Genomic DNA, 21,973 nt, shown 5'->3' with positions numbered 1-21,973 from the left:
GTAAGTTTCACCTCAATTATAAGAAGATAAAGGTGGCTAGTCTAGGGTGGTAATCATCAACCCCTGAAAAATGTAATTTGAGGTTAGTTTTCTATAAATTTGGATGAATTGTTGGTATGGGAGAGGAATTGGGGGGGTATTTTCTGTAACAGGGTGAGAAGTAGGTTCTCTTCCCTTTTATATTTTCTTCTATTATTCAATTAGTTTTGAATGCTTGAAATAGGCTCCTTATGTACTCCTCATTTGCCCTGCTTTTGGTACTTACTGCCCTCCAATAAGAAGAGTTGAGATACATGTATTTGATTTTGTTATGTGGCTGTTCTGGGTTGTGCTTGTTGTATATGTAAACATTTCAATGGGATTATTGTGTTACTGACCCTACCCTGATCGATGATTGTGCCCTTCCCTAGGGTGTGACCTGGCATTCTGCTCCCACCCTAGGGTGATACCTGATTCTGCTCCCACCATTGGGTGGTACCTGATTCTGGGGGATAAAAGCAAGGGTCTGTGGAAGGCGAAGGGCTTTTTTGGCTGGAACTGATGCTGAGGCTTTTGGCTTCAGTCTTGTCCAGCGAATAAAGCTAATATTTTCACAAGCCTGACTGTCTGCTAGCCTTTTACCCGCCGCTTCACTGCAGAACCGCCGGCTGAACAGGGTGGCAGACGCGTGCTCCGAGCTGGAGGGGAAAGACCTCATCTTCCATCCCTCCATCAGTCAACCCCATCAAGGGCTGACTTGCAACAGCACTCTGCTCTAGCATGGCTGTGGCCTGTTGTGGGTTCTCAGGTATATCCAACACTGCCACGATGGAGCCTAGAGTGATACACATTCTAGACATGTACTCTGCCATGTGAGTTACATCTGACTCTGTGTGGGCTCTTCTGTGTGTTATCTGCATCCATCTGCCTTTAATGCATACAGGATCTCTACTTTACTTATGATTAGCATTAGAGGTTCCAGTGATAACCTCCCAGCTTCACACCCACAGACTAATCCTCCCCTAATTTGAGACTACTACTATTATTCCCATCCTATCTCTAACTCAGAAGGGTAGTTGACTCTCTCCACTTACCCAGAGTTCCTCTGGCCATTTCTTTCTTTTTTCACCTCATACGCTTTCTCAGAAGTTATATTTACATTCTACATAGCTTGTGAATGTTGAACTGTATGACTAAAAATGATCTCTCAGGCACTCTTATTGAACGAATATCTGATATATTAACATTGTATAGAGAATTACTTTAATCCTTATTCCATACAGTATATACTACTCATGTATGATAGTCTTTCATGTTCTATTTTCATATGCATCTCTGACATGATTGATGGAAAACTGATCTACTAACTAGAATGTGTATAAGCAATAGATGTAAGATATTAGTTTAGACTAAAACATGGTTAAGAATCGAATAATAATTAACTCTTTGAATTGATTTTTTTTAAATGTTCTCCTACCTCTTTTTAAAATTCAGCGCCTCCTGCTCCTTCTGAAGACATAGATAAGCACCGCCGGAGATTTAATATGCGGATGCTGGTCCCTGGAAGGCCTGTGAAAGATGCAACCCCACCACCAGTGCCTGCAGAGAGACCATCTTACAAAGAAAAATTTATTCCTCCAGAACTGAGTATGTGGGATTACTTTGTTGCCAAGGTAAGGGCATGAGGAGTATCAGCTCTCCTTGGCCATGTGTTATTAACGTGTGTGTACAGCACAGAGGACCCATGAGCATCTTCTGAACTGAATGAGTGACAGTGTAATCTCAAGTCTGGAAGCTGGTAGTCAGTCAAGGATGATACTTAAAATCGATCACATACTTGATGGGAGGAGATCAGGGAAATTACAGGACTTGAGCATGAGCCAGAAGTCAGGTTTTTTTTTTTTTTGGTTTTTCAGGCCACACCTGTTTGATACTCAGGGGTTATTCCTGGCTTGGGGGGACCATATGGGATGCCGGGGGATAGAACCGCGGTCCTGATTCTTGGCTAGCGCTTGCAAGGCAGACACCCCAGAAGTCGGGTTTTAAATCATATTTTGCAGCATCTTTCTCTTGAGACCAGGAACCAACCAGATTGACTCTCTTCTGATGTTTGGTCAGCAGGGTATTAAAACAGAGAGAGATTTATGAATATTTGAAGGTTTGATCAGGTCATGAGTGATCCTGAGCTGCCTGAAAGAATAAAAGACAAGGATGTGGGGCCCGAGAGATAGCATGGAGGCAGGGTGTTTGCATATAGAAGGACGGTGGTTCAAATCCTGGCATTCCATATGGTCCTCCGATCCTGCCAGGAGCGATTTCTGAGCATAGAGCCAGGAGGAAACCCTGAGCGCAGCCAGGTGTGACCCAAAAACAAAACAAAACAACAAAAAATAAGACAAGGATATACTTTTCTCTGTATGAGGGATCAACAGTCACGGGGACTTAGAATCAACAAGTCATTGGAACTTAGACCTCATGCCTCCTTTTTAACTTAATTCTCAAAGTAAGACTTGGTCCTATCTTTTCTTTTTCTTTTTCTTTTTCTTTCTTTTTTTTTTTTTTTTTTTTTTTTGGTTTTTGGGCCACACCCGTTTGACGCTCAGGGATTCAGGGATTACTCCTGGCTATGCGCTCAGAAATCGCCCCTGGCTTGGGGGGACCATATGGGACACTGGGGGATCAAACCGCGGTCCGTCCTACTCTAGCGCTTGCAAGGTAGACACCTTACCTTTAGCGCCACCTTCCCGGCCCCTTCTTTTCTTTTCTATTCCAACTAGTTGTTAGAAAAATTATTTAATGAATAATTCTTTTGGTATTTTTTGTTTGTTTTGTTTTGGGGGCCATATCCAACAGCATTCAGGGATTACTCCTGACTTTGTGCTTAGAAATTATTCCTGGCAAATGTAGGGGACCGTATGGGATGCCAGGGATCAAACCTAAATTGATTATGTGCATGACAAATGCCTTACCAGCTGTGCTATCGTTGCGGCTCCTCTTATTTTGGGCCACACCCGGTGACATTCAGGGATTACTCCTGGCTGTGCACTCAGAAATTGCTCCTGGGGGCCAGAGTGGTGGCGCTAGAGGATTTTTAGTACATAGCCAGGAGTAACCCCTGAGCGTCAAACGGGTGTGGCCCCCAAAATACAAAACAAACAAAGAAAAAAAGAAATTTCTCCTGGCTTGGGGGACCATATGGGATGCTGGGCTATTGAACATTAATCGGTCCTAGGTTAGCGCATGCAATGCAAATGCCCTATCACTTGTGCCACTGCTCTGGCCCCCTCTTTGTGTCATTTTAATTTTTGCTGTGCCAGGAATCAAGCCCAGGTCTCATGCATGTAAGTCACATGGTTTGTCATTGAGCCAAATTTCCAGTCCTCCTTGAACTATTCCCTTTTTTGTTTTTTTATTTTGGGGCCACTCCTGGCCATGTTACTCCTGTCTCTGTGCTCAGGGATCACTCCTGGTAGTGCTTGGGAGACTTAAAACACAAGAGATCAACCCTACGTTGACTGAGTGCAAGATAAGTGCACTAAGTTCTGTGCTGTAGCTCCAGGTCCCCTCCTTCAATAAATCTTTAAGTCTCCACTGACTTATATTACTTTTATCATACATAGGTTAATTTGTAGGCCTAGTATAATTTGTGAAAGAAAGTAATTTAGATTGATACCACTTAAAATGTTGGGGGCTAGAGAAGGGAAGGTGCTTGCCATGTACATAGCCCTCCCAGATTCTAAATCTGGTTCCATGAACTCATCAAGAGTGACCCCTGAGTTGCATAGGCAGGAGTAAGCCTTGAGCATCACTGAGTGTGACCCAAAACCAAACAAACGGGGGCGGGAGACATAGCATGGAGGTAATGCATTTGCCTTTCATGCAGAAGGTCATTGATTCGAATCCTGGCATCCCATATGGTCCCCCGAGCCTGCCAGGAGCGATTTCTGAGTGTGGAGCCAGGAGTAACCCCTGAGTGCTACCGGGTGTGACACAAAAACCCAAAAAACAAACAAACAAACAAAAAATAAAACCAAACAAAACAACAAAAAAATTTTAGTGTTAAGTACATTAGGTAAAAAAAAAAAAAATCACCAATATGGGCCTGGACAGATGTTTGCCTTGCCAGCAGCCGATCCAGGACCTAAGGTGGTTGTTTCGAATCCCGGTGTCCGTCCCCGCCCGCCCCCCCCCCCCCCCAGTGCCTGCCCGGAGCTATTTCTGAACAGACAGCCAGGAGTAACCCCTGAGCACCGCCGGGTGTGGCCCAACCCCCCCCCCCCAAATCACCATTATAAATATTAAAAATAACTGTCCTTTTTTGGCAGCCATTTCTTCCTCTGTCTGATAGTGGTGTCATATATGATTCTGATGAAAGTATTCATAGTGATGAAGATGAAGATGATGCCTTTTTTTCAGATACACAAATACAGGAACATCAAGACCCAAATTCTTACAGGTAAATTTTTTCACTTTGTCTTTTGTAGAAAGTTTGGTGATACTATTTTTAGCTAACTTTATGATTTATATAAGCAATAGCTTAATATAAGGAATGTTGCGCCTTTGATATAAATTACTAGATAGTTGAGATTTATTTAAAAAATGCCTTTTATTTGGTGGTTGTTTTTTTTAGTGGAACAAGGTAGTTTCTTTTGAATGAAATTTTCTTAGAAAGATATGAGACAAAGGGTTCAAGTGGTAACACAGGCTTCTTCAAACAAGCAAAGAAACAGGGATGGGGCCAGAGAAATAGAATAGTGTGTAAGGCCCTTGCTTTGCATTCAGCTGACACAGGTTTGATCCCTGGCATCTCATATGGTCTGCAAAGCACCATAAGTAATGATTCTTTTATTTATTTATTTACTTACTTACTTATTTATTTATTTTGGATTTTGGGCAACACCTTCTGGCTATGTGCTCAGAATCATTACTGGCTTGGGGGACCATTTGGGACACTGGAGGATGAACTGCTATCTGTTCTAGGTCAGCCATATGCAAGGCAAACGCCCTACAGCTGCGCCACCACCCATAAGTAATGTTTCTTATGTGATTCCTTAGAGCCAGGAGTAATCTCTGAGCATAATGAAAACAAATAAAACACCCAAACAAACAGAAGAAACAGATAAGCAAATTAGATACATATTCTAGGGAGAAAACAGACATGAAGACCAAGCCAAGAATAGCACTGCAGGGGTCAGAGAGAAAGCACAACAATAGGGTATTTGCCTTGCCCGCAGCCAACCCAAGATGAATGGTACAGCTGATTCAGGACAAAAGGTGGCTTGAATCCCAGCATTCCATATGATCCCCGTGCCTGCCAGGAGCGATTTCTGAGCATAGAGCCAGGAGTAACCCCTGAGTGCTGCCAGGTGTGACCCAAAAACAAACAAACAAACAAAAGACAGAAAGAAAAGAAAAAAAGAATAACAATGCGGCTACAAATATTTTTTAGTGAAGAAAAACTATTATTGGCCTTCCTGATTCCCTGTGAAAGGCTGCTATGGAAGACCCCAATGAACTTAATCCCAGCGAGGTACTCTGTCCCCGCCCACAGGGTGGTACCAGACTCCTGCAGGGTGCTTTTAAAAAGCCTCTGCATTCCTCCATTCTTGGCTTCCTGATTCCTTTTGTGAGGCTGCTAAGGAAGACCCCAGTGAACTTAATCCCAGCAAGGTTCATCTGGCAGGAAACAGTGAAGCAGGGAGGAGCGCAGCTGCTCTGCTTCACTTCGCAGCCGCATGCGTCTCTTAGCCCATGAACCCACCACAGCACGTAGTAAAAGCCACACTACAAGCGTGTCAATAGGGAAACAAAGCAAGACAACAGCATGCATAGAGAATAAAGATGGCAGCTCTGATGACTCAAAAAAGTACCAACCACATGTAATATAGATGCTCATAGAACTCAAAGAAGGCATAGATCAAGCTGAACAGAACACAAAGATAGAAATCGAAAAACTCCAAAGTGAAATAATAGGACTGAAAAACTCATACGAAATTAAAACTCAATGGAAAGCCACTCCAACAGAGTAACATCAGCTGAGGACAGAATCAGCAAGCTGGAAGACGAGATGCAGAGCAACTCCATGTTGCAGAAGAGACTGGAAAAGAAACCTAAAGCAAACGATCAAACAATGGAAAATATACTCAAAGAATGTGAACAGATGAAAATAGAAATCCTTGACAAGTTCATCAGAATCAACCTAAGAATCATTGAATTCCCAGAGACCCAGGAAGAAAATCTCCAGGGAGAATCAATAGTCAAGAAACTCCCAGAGCTAAAGACGGTATGCAATCAAATCATGCATGCCCCAAGAGTACCAGCTAAAAGAGACCCGAAGTAAAGCATCCTAGTCACAAAAACAAATCCCACAGATAAGGATAGAATACTGAAAGCAGAAAGATCAAAAAGGGAAATTACATTAAAAGGAGCGTCCTTAAGATTTAGAGCAGACCTGTCACAAGAAATCCTCAAGGTCAGAAAGCAATGAAATTAATGCTTCACCTAGGTTACTGCACTCAGCCAGACTCACTTTCAGGTTTGAAGGAAGTATACATAGCTTCACGTATAAACAGCAGCTCAAACTTGGCTTACTCAAAACCAGCCTTAAGAGAAAAACTGAAAGGTCTTCTTTAAGACAGACCAACAGACACAACAAAATTCTACTCAAAGATGACATCAAATCCCATGACAATAATCTCTCAACATCAGTGGACTAAATGCACCACAGAGTGGCAAAATGGATCAAACAGCTGAAGCCAGGGCCAGAGAGATAGAGTGGAGGTAGAGCATTTGCCTTGCATGAAGAAGGAGGGTGGTTCGAATCCTAGAATCTCATTTGTTCCCCCGAGCCTGCCAGGAGCGATTTCTGAGCATAGGGCCACGAGTAACCCCTGGTGCTGCTGGGTGTGACCCAAAACAAAACAAAAAAGCTGAAGCCAACATTCTTCTGCGTACAAGAAAACACATCTAAATAGTCAGAACAAACATAGACTCAAAAATCAAAGGCTGGAGGAAAATTACCTAAGCAAACAACTCCCTTAAAAAAGCTGGAGTGGCATGTTAATATCAGATAACAGAAACTTTAGATTCAAAAGTTATAAGGGACAAACATGATCATTTTGTACTAATCAAAGGATATGTACAGCAGGAAGAAATCACTCTCCTAAACATATGCACCCAATGAGGGACCAGAAAAATACTTAATACAGTTGTTGACAAATATGAAAGTAGATATCAATAGCAATACAATAATAGTAGGAGACCTCAATACTGCCCTCTCACTCCTTGATAGGTCAGTCATGTGAAACCCAATAAGAATATACTAGCTCTGAAAAGAGACATGAAAGAAATTGGACTAGTAGATATAAAAAGGGCACTCCATCCTCAGAAAACTGGATACACATTATTTTCCAATGCACATGGGTCATTCTTTAGAATTGACCACATGCTGGCTTATAAAACTTATCTCCATAAAGTCAAGAGAATAGAAATAGTACAGACCACCTTCTCAGATCACAAGGCACTAAAATTAAAAGTGAGCTATGGGGCCGGAGAGATAGCAAGGAGGTAAGACATTTGCCTTGCAGAAGGTCAGTGGTTTGAATCCCGGCATCCCATATGTTCCCCCGAGCCTGCTAGGAGTGATTTCTGTTTTTTGTTTGTTTTTGGGTCACACCCAGCAGCACTCAGGGGTTACTCGTGGCTCTCGGAGGCTCTGGGGACCATATGGGATGCCGGGATTTGAACCATCATCCTTCTGCATGCAAGGCAAAAGGCCTTACTTCCACGCTCTCTCTCCAGCCCTGCCAGGAGCGATTTCTGAGCATAGAGCCAGGAGTAGCTCTTGAGCACTGTTGGGTGTGATCCAAAAACCAAAAAACTAAAAAAAAAAACTAAAAAAAAAAAAAAAAAGAGCTATAAAGGATCACAGAAGTAAAACCTTAACACCTGGAAATTAAACAGCACATTGGTGAACCACCAGTGGGTCAAACTACCAGAATTTATGGACACAGCAAAAACAATACTAAGAGGAAACTCATAGCTTTACAAGCACACATCAGAAAGGAAGAAGGGGCATACATAAATAGCTTAATGACACAGTCTTTAAAAATAGAAAATGATCATCAAAAGGAGCCAAAAAGTAGGTAAGCAGAAGGAAATAATAAAGCTTAGAGCAGAAATCAATGAAATGGAAATAAAAAAATTTTTTGAAAGATCAATGAAAGCTAAAGTTAATTCTTTGAAAAAGAAACAAGATTGATAAACCACTAACAAAACTCACAAAGCAGAGAGAAACTTAATAAATCGAATTAGAAATGAAAAGGGTGAGATCATTACAGATATTGCATAGACTCAAAAACTAATCAGAGACATTTTTGAGAAATTCTATGCCACGAAACACGAGAACCTGGTAGAAATAGATAATTTCTTGGACTCCTACAACCTTCCATGGTTAAACGAGGATATTCTAGCATATATAAATAGACCCATCACTAATGAGAAAATTAAAAGAGTAATCAAAAGCCTTCCCAAAAATAAAAGCCCAGGCCCAGATGGATTCACTAATGAATTTTTTCAAACCTTTCTAGAGGAACTACTTCCAACCCTTTTCAGGCTCTTTCATGTGATTGAAAAATCAGGAACACTCCCAAATAGTTTTTATGAAGCTAACATCCACCTGATACCAAAACCAGACAGAAATGTTTAAAAAAAAAAAAGAAAACTACAGACTAATATTCCTGATGAACACAGATGAAAAGATCCTCAACAAAATTCTGGCAGATAGGATCCAATGCCTCAGCAAGAAGGTCATACACCATGACCAAGTAGGTTTCATCCCAGGAATGCTAGGATGGTTTAACATACATAAATCAATCAACATACTACACCATATCAACAAAAAGAAAAATAAAAACCATATGATCTTATCAATAGATGCAGAGAAAGCATTCGATAAGGTCCAATACCCATTCTTGATAAAAAAAAAAAAAACTCATCAAGATGGGCATGGAAAGAAATTTTCTCAATATAGTCAAGGCCATCTACTACAAGCCAATGGCAAATATATTCTTCTTTTCTTTTTTTTTTTTTATGGTTTTTGGGTCACATCCGGTGGTGCTCAGGGGTTACTCCTGGCTGTCTGCTCAGAAATAGCTCCTGGCAGGCACGGGGGATCATATGGGAACCGGGATTCGAACCAACCACCTTTGGTCCTGGATCGGCTGCTTGCAAGGCAAACGCCACTGTGCTATCTCTCCGGACCCAAATATATTCTTTTTTTTTTTTTTTTTTGGTTTTTGGGCCACACCCGGCGGTGCTCAGGGGTTACTCCTGGCTGTCTGCTCAGAAATAGCTTCTGGCAGGCATGGGGGACCATATGGGACACCGGGATTTGAACCAACCACCTTGGGTCCTGGATCGGCTGCTTGCAAGGCAAACACCACTGTGCTATCTCTCCGGGCCCCCAAATATATTCTTAATAGTGATAAACTAAAAGCCTTCCTCTAAAATCTGGTACAATATGAGGATGCCCTCTCTCACCTTTCCTATTCAATATAGTGCTGGAAGTTCTTGACATAGTGAGTAGGCACAAAAAAGATATCAAGGGCATCCAGATAGTATAGGAAAGGAACTCAAGCTCTCACTGTTTGCAAATGACATGATAATATATCTAGAAAATGCTAAAGACTCTGCCAAAAATCTTGCAGAAACAATAGATTCATATAGAAAAGTGGCAGGCTACAAAATTAACATGCAAAAATCAATGGTCTTCTTACACGGCAATAATGATTTAGAAGAAATGGACATTACAAAAACAACCCCATTCACATCAGTATCACACAAACTAAAATATCTTGGAGTCAACTTAACTAAAGACGCAAAAGACCTATACAAAAGTTTTTTGTTTTTGTTTTTTTTTTTACTTAAAGAAAATACATCACGGGCTAGAGAGATAGCATGGAGGTAAGGTGTTTGCTTTGCATGCAGAAGGACGGTTGATTCAAAGTTCGGCATCCCATATGGTCCCCCAAACCTGCCAGCAGTGATTTCTGAGTATAGAGCCAGGAGTAACCCCTAAATGCTGCCACGTGTTGACACAATTGATCTTAATACATTTGTTTCAGGAAGAACAAAGGCAAAGATATTTAAAAAAAAATAGAAAGAAAAACTAAAGAGATGAAGAGAAAGGAAATAAGAAAAATTCAGTAGCAAGTATATTTTTGAGAACTATTGAATCACCGATGAACTCATTAAAGCCTTAGCTGAAGGTTTAGTAAGCTCTTCTTTTTATTTTTTTTTTTAAGGGTGTTACAGTGGCAATTGTTGTTTGCATAGGCCCAGCAAAATGGGGGAATGGAAAGGAAAATCCTTGGCGTAAATACAAGGAGACCTTACCCCTGAAGTTTTCTGGCATAAGACCAGCTCTGAGCTGGTCTGTCTGAGCGAACTCAGACAACATACTAGGTTGTCCAACCCCTGAGTCATTCTCTGTAGTCCCAGTAAAAAAAAATTTCGCACAACCCCTGTTATTGTTTCTGCGGTTAAAGATCCTGAATTTTTGTGCATATCTTAAATTGAAGTCAATATGATATGGAGTGTCCTAATTTCACCTCACAGTTAGAGGGCAATGCGGAGAGCCCTATCCTGAAAGCAGGTTGTTGCTGTTAAGTCTTCTGGGTGTTTAGGGAACCCTCTTTGGAGTAAGTTTATGCCAGGAGAGCAGTAGGGTCTTCCCTGGTAGAGGACAGCGTGGTTGTTTCGTAGATGTTATTCCTGGTTCAGGGGTGAATGGACAATGCCCGTTCTTCTGAGGCCTGAGTTCAGGGTTATGTAAAAGCTTTGTAGAAAACTTACAAAACCCTGCTTCAGGGAATAAAAGAGGAAACATGGAAATGTAGGCATACACCTGCGGGGTCCTGAAGCCCCCCAGGGGGGCCCGGCCAGCAGGAATTAGCTGGGAAGACTTCTCAGACAACCGCACTCCTATTTTGCTAGGTAGAAGAACAACCACACCTGTAAAAATCTGAGAGAGGTTAATAATAAAGACCCAAGGCAATGTCTCACTGCTCAAGGGCAACTTTATTTGGCTACAGCTTCTTCTTATATAGTGAAGGAGAAGGGGGCAGGCAAAAGGCAATGTCAATCATTCTTTTGGCATGAAAATTACTTCATTATTCCAAATAAGGCAAGTGGGCAATACTTCTTGCAGTATCCATGGAAACATCTTGTGACCTTCTAGCTGCATTTCTAAACTTTTTAACAGATATAAGGTGGGGGCAATGTTCTTACAGAAATAATTTTGTACAGACAATGTAACATATACACATAATAACTGCCTTGTTGACTCCGGAATGTAGTTGAGGGAGTAAGACCTCATTTCTGGGAATGGTACCGGGCCGTGTTGCTCTCCTCCGGGCTACAAGATTAATTATCTCTTGCAGCTGCACATTCCTTTCTCTATAGCTCAAAAACTTACAGCAAGACTGCAAAATAGCTTTTAGGTGAAAAGCTGGAATATGGCAGAAAGAACAGCAAAATGGCCTCAAACAAGTCAGTCCCCAACATCTCCCCCTTTCTCTTCTAATAAAAGAAGGAAAGTCGTGAGCGGGTGGAAGAACCGTGTCTTAGGCTACAAGGTTTGACCAGGTTGGACACGGCCAAAGCCGCATTTAAAAGGTGGCTACAAGCGCCGTGGGTGTGCACAGAGATTTGAATTATGTTTTGTAGCCTTTTAGGGCCGTGTCCAACTGGGACCTTGCTAATCCCGTCGTAGGTATCTCCACAGCCGAGAGCACAAGTACCGGAGCGAGCTCCGTTTGTTAGCTATGCGCTCTATCTCCTGGAAACTTAGTGGCTGGAAAGGCGGCTTGGTGACTAAAGCCAAGTTTTCACAGGAGTCACGCGGGGTTAGACGCTGGTAGTTAACCTGAATAGAGGTTTTTGCCTTTTCATCTACCTGGTTTTTAATAAAGGCAGTAATTTTGCGGAAAATCCATGGGCCAAGAGAAAAGAGCAGCATGAGGCTAATAAGAGGGCCCAAAATAGTGGACAGTAATGTATGTATCCAAGGAGAAGAGAAAAACCAACCCTGTTACCAACTTTGTTTTTGGTCAAAACGTTTCTGGAACTCCTTCATACCGTTACCAATACGTAGAACACTATCCCTAACTAATCCAGATTTGTCTTTAAATACACAGCATAGTTCTTTAAGGGCCACACAGACTCCCCCTTCCTATATAAGGGCAAAATATAAAGTACGACGATTTTGAAGAACTACATCAGCAAGGGAACTAACAGTATCGTAGGGGTTGAGGAGAGAAGCTAAGCTAACAGCGTTTATAATATGGTTTTGTGAGGGCTAGAGCAGAGGCATTTATAATATTTAAAATAACTTGAGAGGAGAAGGATGGGCTAGAAGGCAGAGTTCGTAGCTTACAACTTGCTTAATAGTGAGTTGATGACGCTGAGGCTGAACTTTCCAGAGAAGAAGTTTAGAGTTATTGGTGTAGATAGGAGATTTAAACGTTGTGATGCTTTTATAAAACGGCGAAACCGGTGAATTGCAGATTTAACAGTGTTCATAGCTGGTGTTGGAGAGCGCTTGGGCAGAGGCATTGACCATTTGCAGGATGAGGTTCAAGGTGGAAACCGGACCAACAGGTTTGATGGTTAATGTAGGCTTTAACAAAGCTAAAACATAATAATTATGATAAGCAAGAAACATTTCAGTAACAATATGGGGAGAAAATGCAGTGGAGTAAACAAAATAAGTGGAGTTGGGGGCTTCAATGAAGATGGAAGAGTTGTTAACAATAATGGTTTGATTGCAAATGTGTGATTGTTGAACAGGCGGGCACATATATGGTTCGAGCAAGCAAAGTTCCACGACCGTGACTTGTTTACAATGGAGGTTGTTGGTGGCAATGGTGGGCAACCAAGGCAGCTAGGCAGAGTGTCTAATTCAGCATTGTCAAAGGTGGAGTCAGTTAGAAACAGGTTTGCAGGAATGGCGGCTAGCAGGAGGTTTATAAGAAAACAGCTTGGCAGAAGGCAAAATGGTTACTTCATATAAAAATTAAGAATTTGCAGAAAACATTAGCAATTTACATTACACTAGTTATTTTTGAATACCACGGGAATGTTATTTGACCTCTGTTAGACTTTGGCATAAAAGAAAATTTATAATTAACAATTGCTAATTAAAAAAAATTTTTTTTAACTGAATATAAAGGATTTTTCTTAAACTTTTAGTTATTATGTTAAAGCTGGATGCTATTTTTTAGCCATAAATACATATTCTATAGGCCTGAACTTACACATAACAGGAAAGCCGGGTGACTGCAAAGTTCAGAAATTCTCCAGGGAAAAGTTATCCCCGATGGCCATTGAGAAATCTGGGGTTTGCCATCTCCCACACCTTCCGCCATGTTCTTAGAAGGACAAAGCTAGCTTAATACATAATTTTTAACACATGATTTTTAGTTGCAAGATGCCAGTGTGTGAACTGACCAGACTGAACCAGGTTGAAAAAATTAATTGAAATTTGAAAAATGGATAAGGCTTTAAAAATTGTATTATTATAAAATGTAGAGATAACAAATAAACAGACAAAACAAAACAACACTAAACACAACATTTTACACTTGTGGCCACTTTTATTCATCACAACAGACACATAAACAGACAAAAGGATTGATTTAAGACTGATTTATAAAAAATTGACAAGCGCTTTTAAATATTTAGCTAGCATGTTTGTGAGAAGAAAAAAAAATTTTTGTAGAAAAATTTTTTTTAGTTTTGAGAAGTACTTAATGTAGATGGAGTGGAACTTTGCTGAAAATAAATTTTAAGGTTTAGATTTAACACAAAACATTTTTAAAACAATTTTAATTTGAAGTTTAAAACATTAAGTAAAATGGTTAATGAGCACTGTAGAAGGAGTCTTTACTCTGAAGTATGAAATCATTTGCTGTAAATGAATAGGTTTTCTTTAAATTGGTTTTGCAGTAGAACAGTAAGACAGCTGCAATAAAGTGTTAAAATTTTTATGATTAAACACAATAGCATGAACTATGATTATTAAAGGTATAAAAACTGATTTTAAAAAACAAACAACTGTTTTTACTATGAAGACTTTATGTGAATAATTTGTAAAAAATATTACATACTAAATTAACTAAATGCTTAGAGTATTATAAAATATAGTTAAAGACATCTGATACATTTACACACCTAGAACTTAAGACCTAAATTGTATTTAATACTAGTTAATTTGCTTATAAAGTTTAGTTACTTTTATATATTCTTATAAAATTATATATAATATATTTTTTCATTTATATTATTTTTTTACTGCGACACAAATATACAGATTTGTATAATGTGCTGATATTTTGAATGCACTTAAAATAATAGTTCTTTCAATGCAGAAATAAAGAACAACCATTGCTGTAGCACAAAGTTAAAACTAAGGGTACTATAAAGCACACCTAGGTGTTCACTGTGCATTAAATTAACTATATTGTTTAAAAAGGCTAACCACATTATTTTTCACATAATTTTGTAAATACTTTAAAAATTAAAATAAAACTTTTAATAGAAATATAAGATTTAAATTTAACACTTTTGTGTTCGTTTGGATTTTAAAACACAAAGAAGTTTTTCTTTTACCAATATTTTGTTATCTGTAAAGTGACAGAATTATGACCTTGCTTTAAAATTTTCTGAGAGGCATGAAAAAAAATTTATTGCCTTTATCTTTCTGTTGCTTTTTAATGTTTTAATAATTACTTTACACTACTTAATGCACTAAACCTAATAACACATATTTGACGAAGTGTAGGGCTGACAAGGTGAAGCAGAGTTTTTCACTGATAACTTGGGGAGGGGCTAGCACAGTTAACAGCAGGAAGGTTAGAGGCAAATTATTTACAGTTAGCAGGGTGTAATGATATATAGGAAAAAAAAGCAATCTTTTAAGATTAATTACTAATTTATTGGAATTAGAGGGAATGGCAACCGAAGAGGGGAGTCTGGGTTGCAAAAGCACCATGGGGATCATGGTTTTATTAATTGATTTGAGAATATGCAAGAGATGCTACTTTTCAGATTTCTTTTGAATAACAAAGATTGGGTATTTCAAGGTGAATTGGAAGGCTTAAGGTGGGAGTGGCAGGGCTTGAGCTGGCTGTTTCCCAAGGCTGGCAGGAAAGAGGCTGAAGGAGGCTGAGGGCTGGTTTGAACAAAATGTACTTAGTAAAGGGTACATTAGGCTCAGAAGTTTTAACAGCAAAGTGTAGATATTGCAAGGTTTTATGGCTTAGCAGATGATACTTTGTAATTATCCTGCTCACTGTGCCCTTAGAATTTTTTGTAGGCACTGCAGCAGTTTCTGTTTTATGGCACTCAGCCTGACTTTTATTAGTTTGTTCCTTTGAATTCTCAAGAGGGGGGGGCTTGGCCGTGGAATTTAGTGGGCAGAGGACAGACAACTATAGATTTAGGAGGGGGGGGGGAAACGCCTGAAGGGCAGAAACCTGTGAATCAAGAGAAGCAGCCTGTTTTTGAAGGCTTAAGATTTGTTTAAGATTTTTAATTTGGCTAAGTAGTTTCATATCTATAGCTTTAAGAGGGGGAGCGGTGAGAGGAGGGAATCTGCCATGGTTAGGGACTGAGCGTTCTCCGCGGTGGAGGCTGCTGAGCAGGCGGGGGAAGACTTTCTCCATTAGGGAGAAAGACAGGAAAGGTAGCGCTGGTTTTTGAGCCAAGAGCATTATCAAGTTTGTTAGAGAGGTGAGAGACCATGGATGTAATTGTGGTGAGTTGGGAACTCAAGTCAGAAAAAGGGGGGGGGGAGGGAGAAAGCAGCAACAGTTTGTTGCCGGTGTGGGGGAGCTGCTGGAATGCTGGCTTTGGGGAGCGACTTCCAGGCACGGAGGGCAGCAAGAGCCATGTTGGCAAGCTGGGACCTGGAAAGTGTGTGCTGTACCTTTAAGGTATGAAAAGAGGCGAGGCCAGCTATAAGAGCTTAGAGATTAGGATTCCTGCCTATTTGCAAGGGCTTTGCAGCGGAAAAAAAAGTTAACTTCCCAAGAGACAAAGAGTTCAGCTTTTAGATTCTAAGCAGGAGAGCGTGTAAGGGGCTTGGGGGCCATAGGAGGTTACGGCTTGAAATGGCTCTTTGAGGCTTTTCCAATTAAAGGCTTTGTATTGTTGCAATTGCTGGCTAAGGAGGGGAGGGTGGTGAAACAGGGACGGAGCTGAAGCTAGGGAAGTGAAGGGCTGTTTAGGATTTTGCACAGAGGGTGCAGCGGCCTCTTCTGTAGGGGTCTGGGTGCATAGAGCAGAAGCATGGACAGAAGTAAGGGAGGGATATAAATGAGAAGCATTAGAGAGATCTTTAAGAGCATTAGTTACTTTGGAGACAAAGGTAGAAGAATCAGTGGTGGAGGGAGGACAAGGGGAAGTATTCTCAGAGGGAGAAGGGAGATGAGAGACAGAATTAGAACGAGAGGGAGTCCTGGAACACTCACGGGAGACTTGTTGTACATGAGATTCAACGGCATGGATGATGTCTTTGGCGGTTCCGGCATTTTTAGTTACAATGATATCTCTTAACAGGCTCCAATATTGGAACATAATTTTTTCCTTCTGTGAATCATCATTATTTACAAAATAATCACTCATTTCATGTCCTACTTTGTCCCAAGTGGACGCAACAATTTCTGGACAGGTAATAATAAACCAATGACATACATTATGAATAAACATAAGAAAATTACAAATATTCTTTTTTGGTAACCTCTATATGTCTGGCTTTCAACTCAGACTGTATATATTTAATGAATTTAAGTTCAGTACTCAACGAAACACCCATGGAAGTGAAGCCAACGGGCGAAGCCCCAAGAGCCAATCAGGGGCGGTGATCAGAACGACTGAAAAAACTGCAGTTTAAATATTTGATTAAGGCTAACTCGTTTCAACGCCTACCCGGATGGGGTATATCCTGCGATTTACGAAACAGCTCCGGACTCGCCGACCCGTAGTCGTTCGGAGTGTGGCGGTGGTCTTCGAGCCCAGCGTTGGGCGCCAAAATGCGGGGTCCTGAAGCCCCCCAGGAGGGCCCGGCCAGCAGGAATTAGCTGGGAAGACTTCTCAGACAACCGCACTCCTATTTTGCTAGGTAGAAGAACAACCACACCTGTAAAAATCTGAGAGAGGTTAATAATAAAGACCCAAGGCAATGTCTCACTGCTCAAGGGCAACTTTATTTGGCTACAGCTTCTTCTTATATAGTGAAGGAGAAGGGGGCAGGCAAAAGGCAATGTCAATCATTCTTTTGGCATGAAAATTACTTCATTATTCCAAATAAGGCAAGTGGGCAATACTTCTTGCAGTATCCATGGAAACATCTTGTGACCTTCTAGCTGCATTTCTAAACTTTTTAACAGATATAAGGTGGGGGCAATGTTCTTACAGAAATAATTTTGTACAGACAATGTAACATATACACATAATAACTGCCTTGTTGACTCCGGAATGTAGTTGAGGGAGTAAGACCTCATTTCTGGGAATGGTACCGGGCCGTGTTGCTCTCCTCCGGGCTACAAGATTAATTATCTCTTGCAGCTGCACATTCCTTTCTCTATAGCTCAAAAACTTACAGCAAGACTGCAAAATAGCTTTTAGGTGAAAAGCTGGAATATGGCAGAAAGAACAGCAAAATGGCCTCAAACAAGTCAGTCCCCAACATATACCCTATTCATGGATTGGAAGAATTAACATTATTAAAATGACAATACTCCCTAAAGCATTGTATAGATTTAATGTAGTCCCTCTAAGGATACCCATGACATTCTTCAAAGAAGTGGATCAAACACTCCTGAAATTCATTTGGAACAATAAACACCCACAAATAGCTAGAGCAACTCTAGGGAAAAGTAGTATGGAAGGCATAAATTTTCCCAACGTTAAATTGTATTACAAAGGTATTGTCATTAAAACAACATGGTATTGGAATAAAGACAGACCCTCATATCAGTGGAATAGACTTGAGTATTCAGAAAATGTTCCCCAGGCATGCTATCAATTAATCTTTGATAAAGGGGCAAGAAATGTAAACTGGGGCCGGGCGGTGGCACTAAAGGTAAGGTGCCTGCCTTGCCTGCGCTAGCCTTGGACGGACCACGGTTCGATCCCCCGGTGTCCCATATGGTCCCCCAAGCTAGGAGCAACTTCTGAGCACATAGCTAGGAGTAACCCCTGAGCATTACCGGGTGTGGCCCAAAAACCAAAAAAAAAAAAAAAAAAAAGAAAGAAAGAAAAGAAATGTAAACTGGGGCAAGGAAAGCCTCTTCAACAAGTGGTGTTGAGGCGATTGGTTAGCCACTTGCAAAAAAGCGAACTCAGACCTCCATCTAACTCCATGCACAAATATCAAATCCAGATGGATTAAAGACCTGGATATCAGACCTGAAACCATAAGTTATATTGAACAACACATAGGTAAAACACTTCATGACATCGAGACTAAAGGCATCTTCAAGGTGGAAACAGCACTTTCCAAACAAGTGGAAGCAAAGATAAACAGATGGGACTATATTAAGCTGAGAAGCTTCTGCACCTTAAAGGAAATAGTGCCCAGGATACAAGAGCCACCCACTGAGTGGGAGAAACTATTCACCCAATACCCATCAGATAAGGGGCTTATATCCAACAGTGGTCCTCAAACTATGGCCTGTGGGCCACATATTGTATTTGTATCTGTTTTGTTTCTTCATTGCAAAATAAGATACATGCAGTGTGCATAAGAATTCGTTCATAAGTTTTGTTTTTACTATAGTCAGACCCTCCAGTGGTCTGAGGGACAGTGAACTGCCCCCCTGTTTAAAAAGTTTGAGGACCCCTGAATCAAGATATACAAGGCATTGACAGAACTTTACAAGAAAAAAACATGTAACCCCATCAAAAAATGGGGAGAAGTGAACAGATACTTTGATAAAGAAGAAATAAAAATGGCCAAAAGGCACATGAAAAAATGTTCCACATCACTAATCATCAGGGAGATACAAATCAAAACAACTATGAGGTACCATCTCACACTAGAGATTGGCGCACATCACAAAGAATGAGAACAAGCAGTGCTGGTGGTTATGAGGAGAGAAAGGAACTCTTATTCATTGCTGGTGAAAATGCCATCTAGTCCAACCTTTATGGAAAGCGATATGCAGATTCCTTCAAAATCTGGAAATTGAGGTCCTATACGATCCATCTATACCACTCCTAGGGATATACCTGAGGAACACAAAAATACAATACAAAAAATCCAATCCTCACACATATATTTATTGCAGCACTATTTACAATAACCAGACTCTGGAAACAATCAATAGATGAATGGCTAAATAAACTGTGGTACATATATACAATGATTCCATTATGTAGCCATCAGGAGAGATGAAGTCATGAAATTTTTCTATACATAGATGGACATGGAAACTGTTATGCTGAATGAAATAAGTCAGAGGGAAAGAGAGAAACACAAAGACTATTCTCGCTTATCTATGGGTTTTTAAGAAAAATAAAAGACATTATTGTAACAATGCTCAGAGATGAGGACTAGAGTCAGGACCGGCTCATGATATGAAGTTCACCTCAAAGAGGGGTGATTGCAGTTAGAGAAATAATATCTAATAACTAACAACTACCATGACAATGTTAGTGAGAGAAGTAGAATGACTGTCTAGAAATCAAGCAGGGAGGAAGGAGATGGGAGCATTGGTGGTGGGAATGTTGCACTTGTGAAGGCAGTGTTCCTTTTGTGACTGAAACCCAACTACAATCATGTTTGTAATTACGATGTTTAAATAAAGATATTATTATAATAAACAATATTGGTGGGGGCCAGAGAGATAGCATAGAGGTAAGGCATTTGCCTTGCATGCAGAACATCGGTGGTTCAAAACCTGGCATCCCATATGGTCCCTTGAGCCTGCCAGGAGTGATTTCTGAGCATAGAGCCAGGAGTAACCCCTGAGCGCAGCTGGGTGTGACCCTCCCCCCAAAACAAACAAACAAACAATATTGGGCTGGAGAGATAGCATGGAGGTAAGGCATTTGCCTTGCATGCAGAAGGATGGTGGTTCAAATCCCGGCATCCCATATGGTCCCCTGAGCCTGCCAGGAGTGATTTCTGAGTGCAGAGCCAGGAGTAACCCCTGAGCACTGCTGGTGTGACCTAAAAACAAAAACAAACAAACAAAAAGACCAAAACAATAACAACCAAAAAAACCCTGCGACCACCTTGCTCTTTTTATCTTTTAGATAGGAGCTCTTGCCTTTTTCATAGAGCCTTGGGATTTGGATTACTTTGTTTTACCTCATATTTCTGCATTTTTCTATAAAATTAAGAAGAAAAATAGAGGTTGAGTGGTGATGCAAGCTGTAAGGCGTCTAGCCTAGGACGGACTGCTGTTTGATTCCCCCGGCTTCCCATATGGTCCCCCAAGCCAGTAGCGATTTCTGAGCACATGGCCATGAGTAACCCCTGAGTTTCACTGAGTGTGACCCAAAAAAACAAACAAAAAAAAAAATTTAAGAAGAAAGGAAGGTGTCAGGGGCCAAGTGGGCCAAGTGGTAGAGAAAAAAAAGGACAGAACTAAATATCTAAGCCAGAGTTCAACAATAGAATTAAGAGACCTAAACTATATCACTCTAAGATTAAAATGAGCTGTTATACTGGCAGGCCGGGGGCAAAGGGTAGTCGGATTGGTTGCATTCTTGGGAACATTGGTTGAAGGAGGTCGACACTGGTGGGGAAATGGCCCTGATTCACCATATATCTGAAACTAACTGTAAAGGACTTTGTAAATCACAATGATTTCAATAAAAATTAAAAATATAAACTATTATTAAATTAATTAATTTTTTTGGTTTGGGGCTCCCAGCTCTGTGTTGTTGTTGTTTTTGCCTGTACCAAGGGACCCAGATGGTACCACTGATGGAAAATGGGTCTCTCCTATACAAGTGCCTGTGTTCCTTGTAATGAGCTGTCTTCCGGCCCCAGGACTATGGAATTTATTGATGCAGTATAGGCTACATGAAACCATATGATATTTTTTCATTGGGAAGTTTTCAGGTATTACATATATCTTTTATTTTCAGAGACTACAAATAGCTATCTATTAGGAAAAAAGTAGCTCTTTCTCTGCCCCCCCCCCCCCATTATTATGTTCCTGTAGTGAGCTTCCTTTAAGGAGAATTTTTTTGTTCCCCTTGAACAGCTGGGCCCTTCTACATCTGACAATGATCAAGCTAGCACTTCACAATGTCAAGAACTTCTTTCCTATTGCTGGGTTGGAATTCTCAGGTAAAGTTTGGAATGTGAAAATTCATGTTATTTAAATATAATGATTTACCATCAAATTTCTCTTTATAAAACCATATTAAAAAGCATTTGGTACTGGGGTGGAGTGAAAAAAATTTTTTTTTTTTTTTTTTTTTGGTTTTTGGGCCACACCCTGTGATGCTCAGGGGTTACTCCTGGCTATGCGCTCAGAAGTTGCTCCTGGCTTCTTGGGGGGACCATATGGGATGCCGGGGGATCGAACCGCGGTCCGTCCTAGGCTAGCGCAGGCAAGGCAGGCACCTTACCTCCAGCGCCACCGCCCGGCCCCGTGAAAAAATATTTTAAAAAAATTAAAAGGCATATGGTACTAGAATAGCATGGAAGTAGAGCGTTTTGCCTTGCATGCAGAAGGACAGTGGTTTGAATCCCAGCATTCCATATGGTCTCCCAAGCCTGCCAGGAGCAACTTCTGATTGTAGAGCCAGGAGTAACCCCTGAGCACTGCCAGGTGTGACCCCCCCCCCAAAATAAGCATATGGTACTAAAATAAGTATTGTATTGGAGATTTTTTTGATGTCTTATATTCTAGGCTTAATTCGAAAAAGAAATGGTGGTTTAGTTCTTAGCAAGAATCACTTATCTACTTAG

General features: G+C 40.7%; 1 protein-coding gene and 1 non-coding gene across 3 annotated transcripts in view; one reads left to right on the top strand and one right to left on the bottom strand.

Annotated features, from left to right (window-relative positions):
- Window positions 1–21,973, top strand: part of DMXL2 (Dmx like 2) — a 199,217-nt gene that overhangs the window by 156,753 nt on the left and 20,491 nt on the right. For both annotated transcript variants that reach the window (XM_049777555.1, XM_049777558.1), the window contains exons 29-31: window positions 1,474–1,652; window positions 4,305–4,435; window positions 21,261–21,346. In XM_049777555.1, the coding sequence (XP_049633512.1) occupies window positions 1,474–1,652; window positions 4,305–4,435; window positions 21,261–21,346 (396 nt within the window). The remainder of the gene's footprint in view (window positions 1–1,473; window positions 1,653–4,304; window positions 4,436–21,260; window positions 21,347–21,973) is intronic.
- Window positions 14,358–14,487, bottom strand: LOC126030811 (small nucleolar RNA SNORA22). Its single transcript, XR_007503186.1, has one exon. It is a non-coding gene; the product is annotated as a small nucleolar RNA SNORA22 (small nucleolar RNA).

The sequence above is a fragment of the Suncus etruscus genome, chromosome 1, assembly GCF_024139225.1.
Source record: "Suncus etruscus isolate mSunEtr1 chromosome 1, mSunEtr1.pri.cur, whole genome shotgun sequence".
In the NCBI taxonomy this organism is placed as follows: Eukaryota; Metazoa; Chordata; class Mammalia; order Eulipotyphla; family Soricidae; genus Suncus; species Suncus etruscus.
This window is presented reverse-complemented; position numbering and strand designations above follow the sequence as displayed.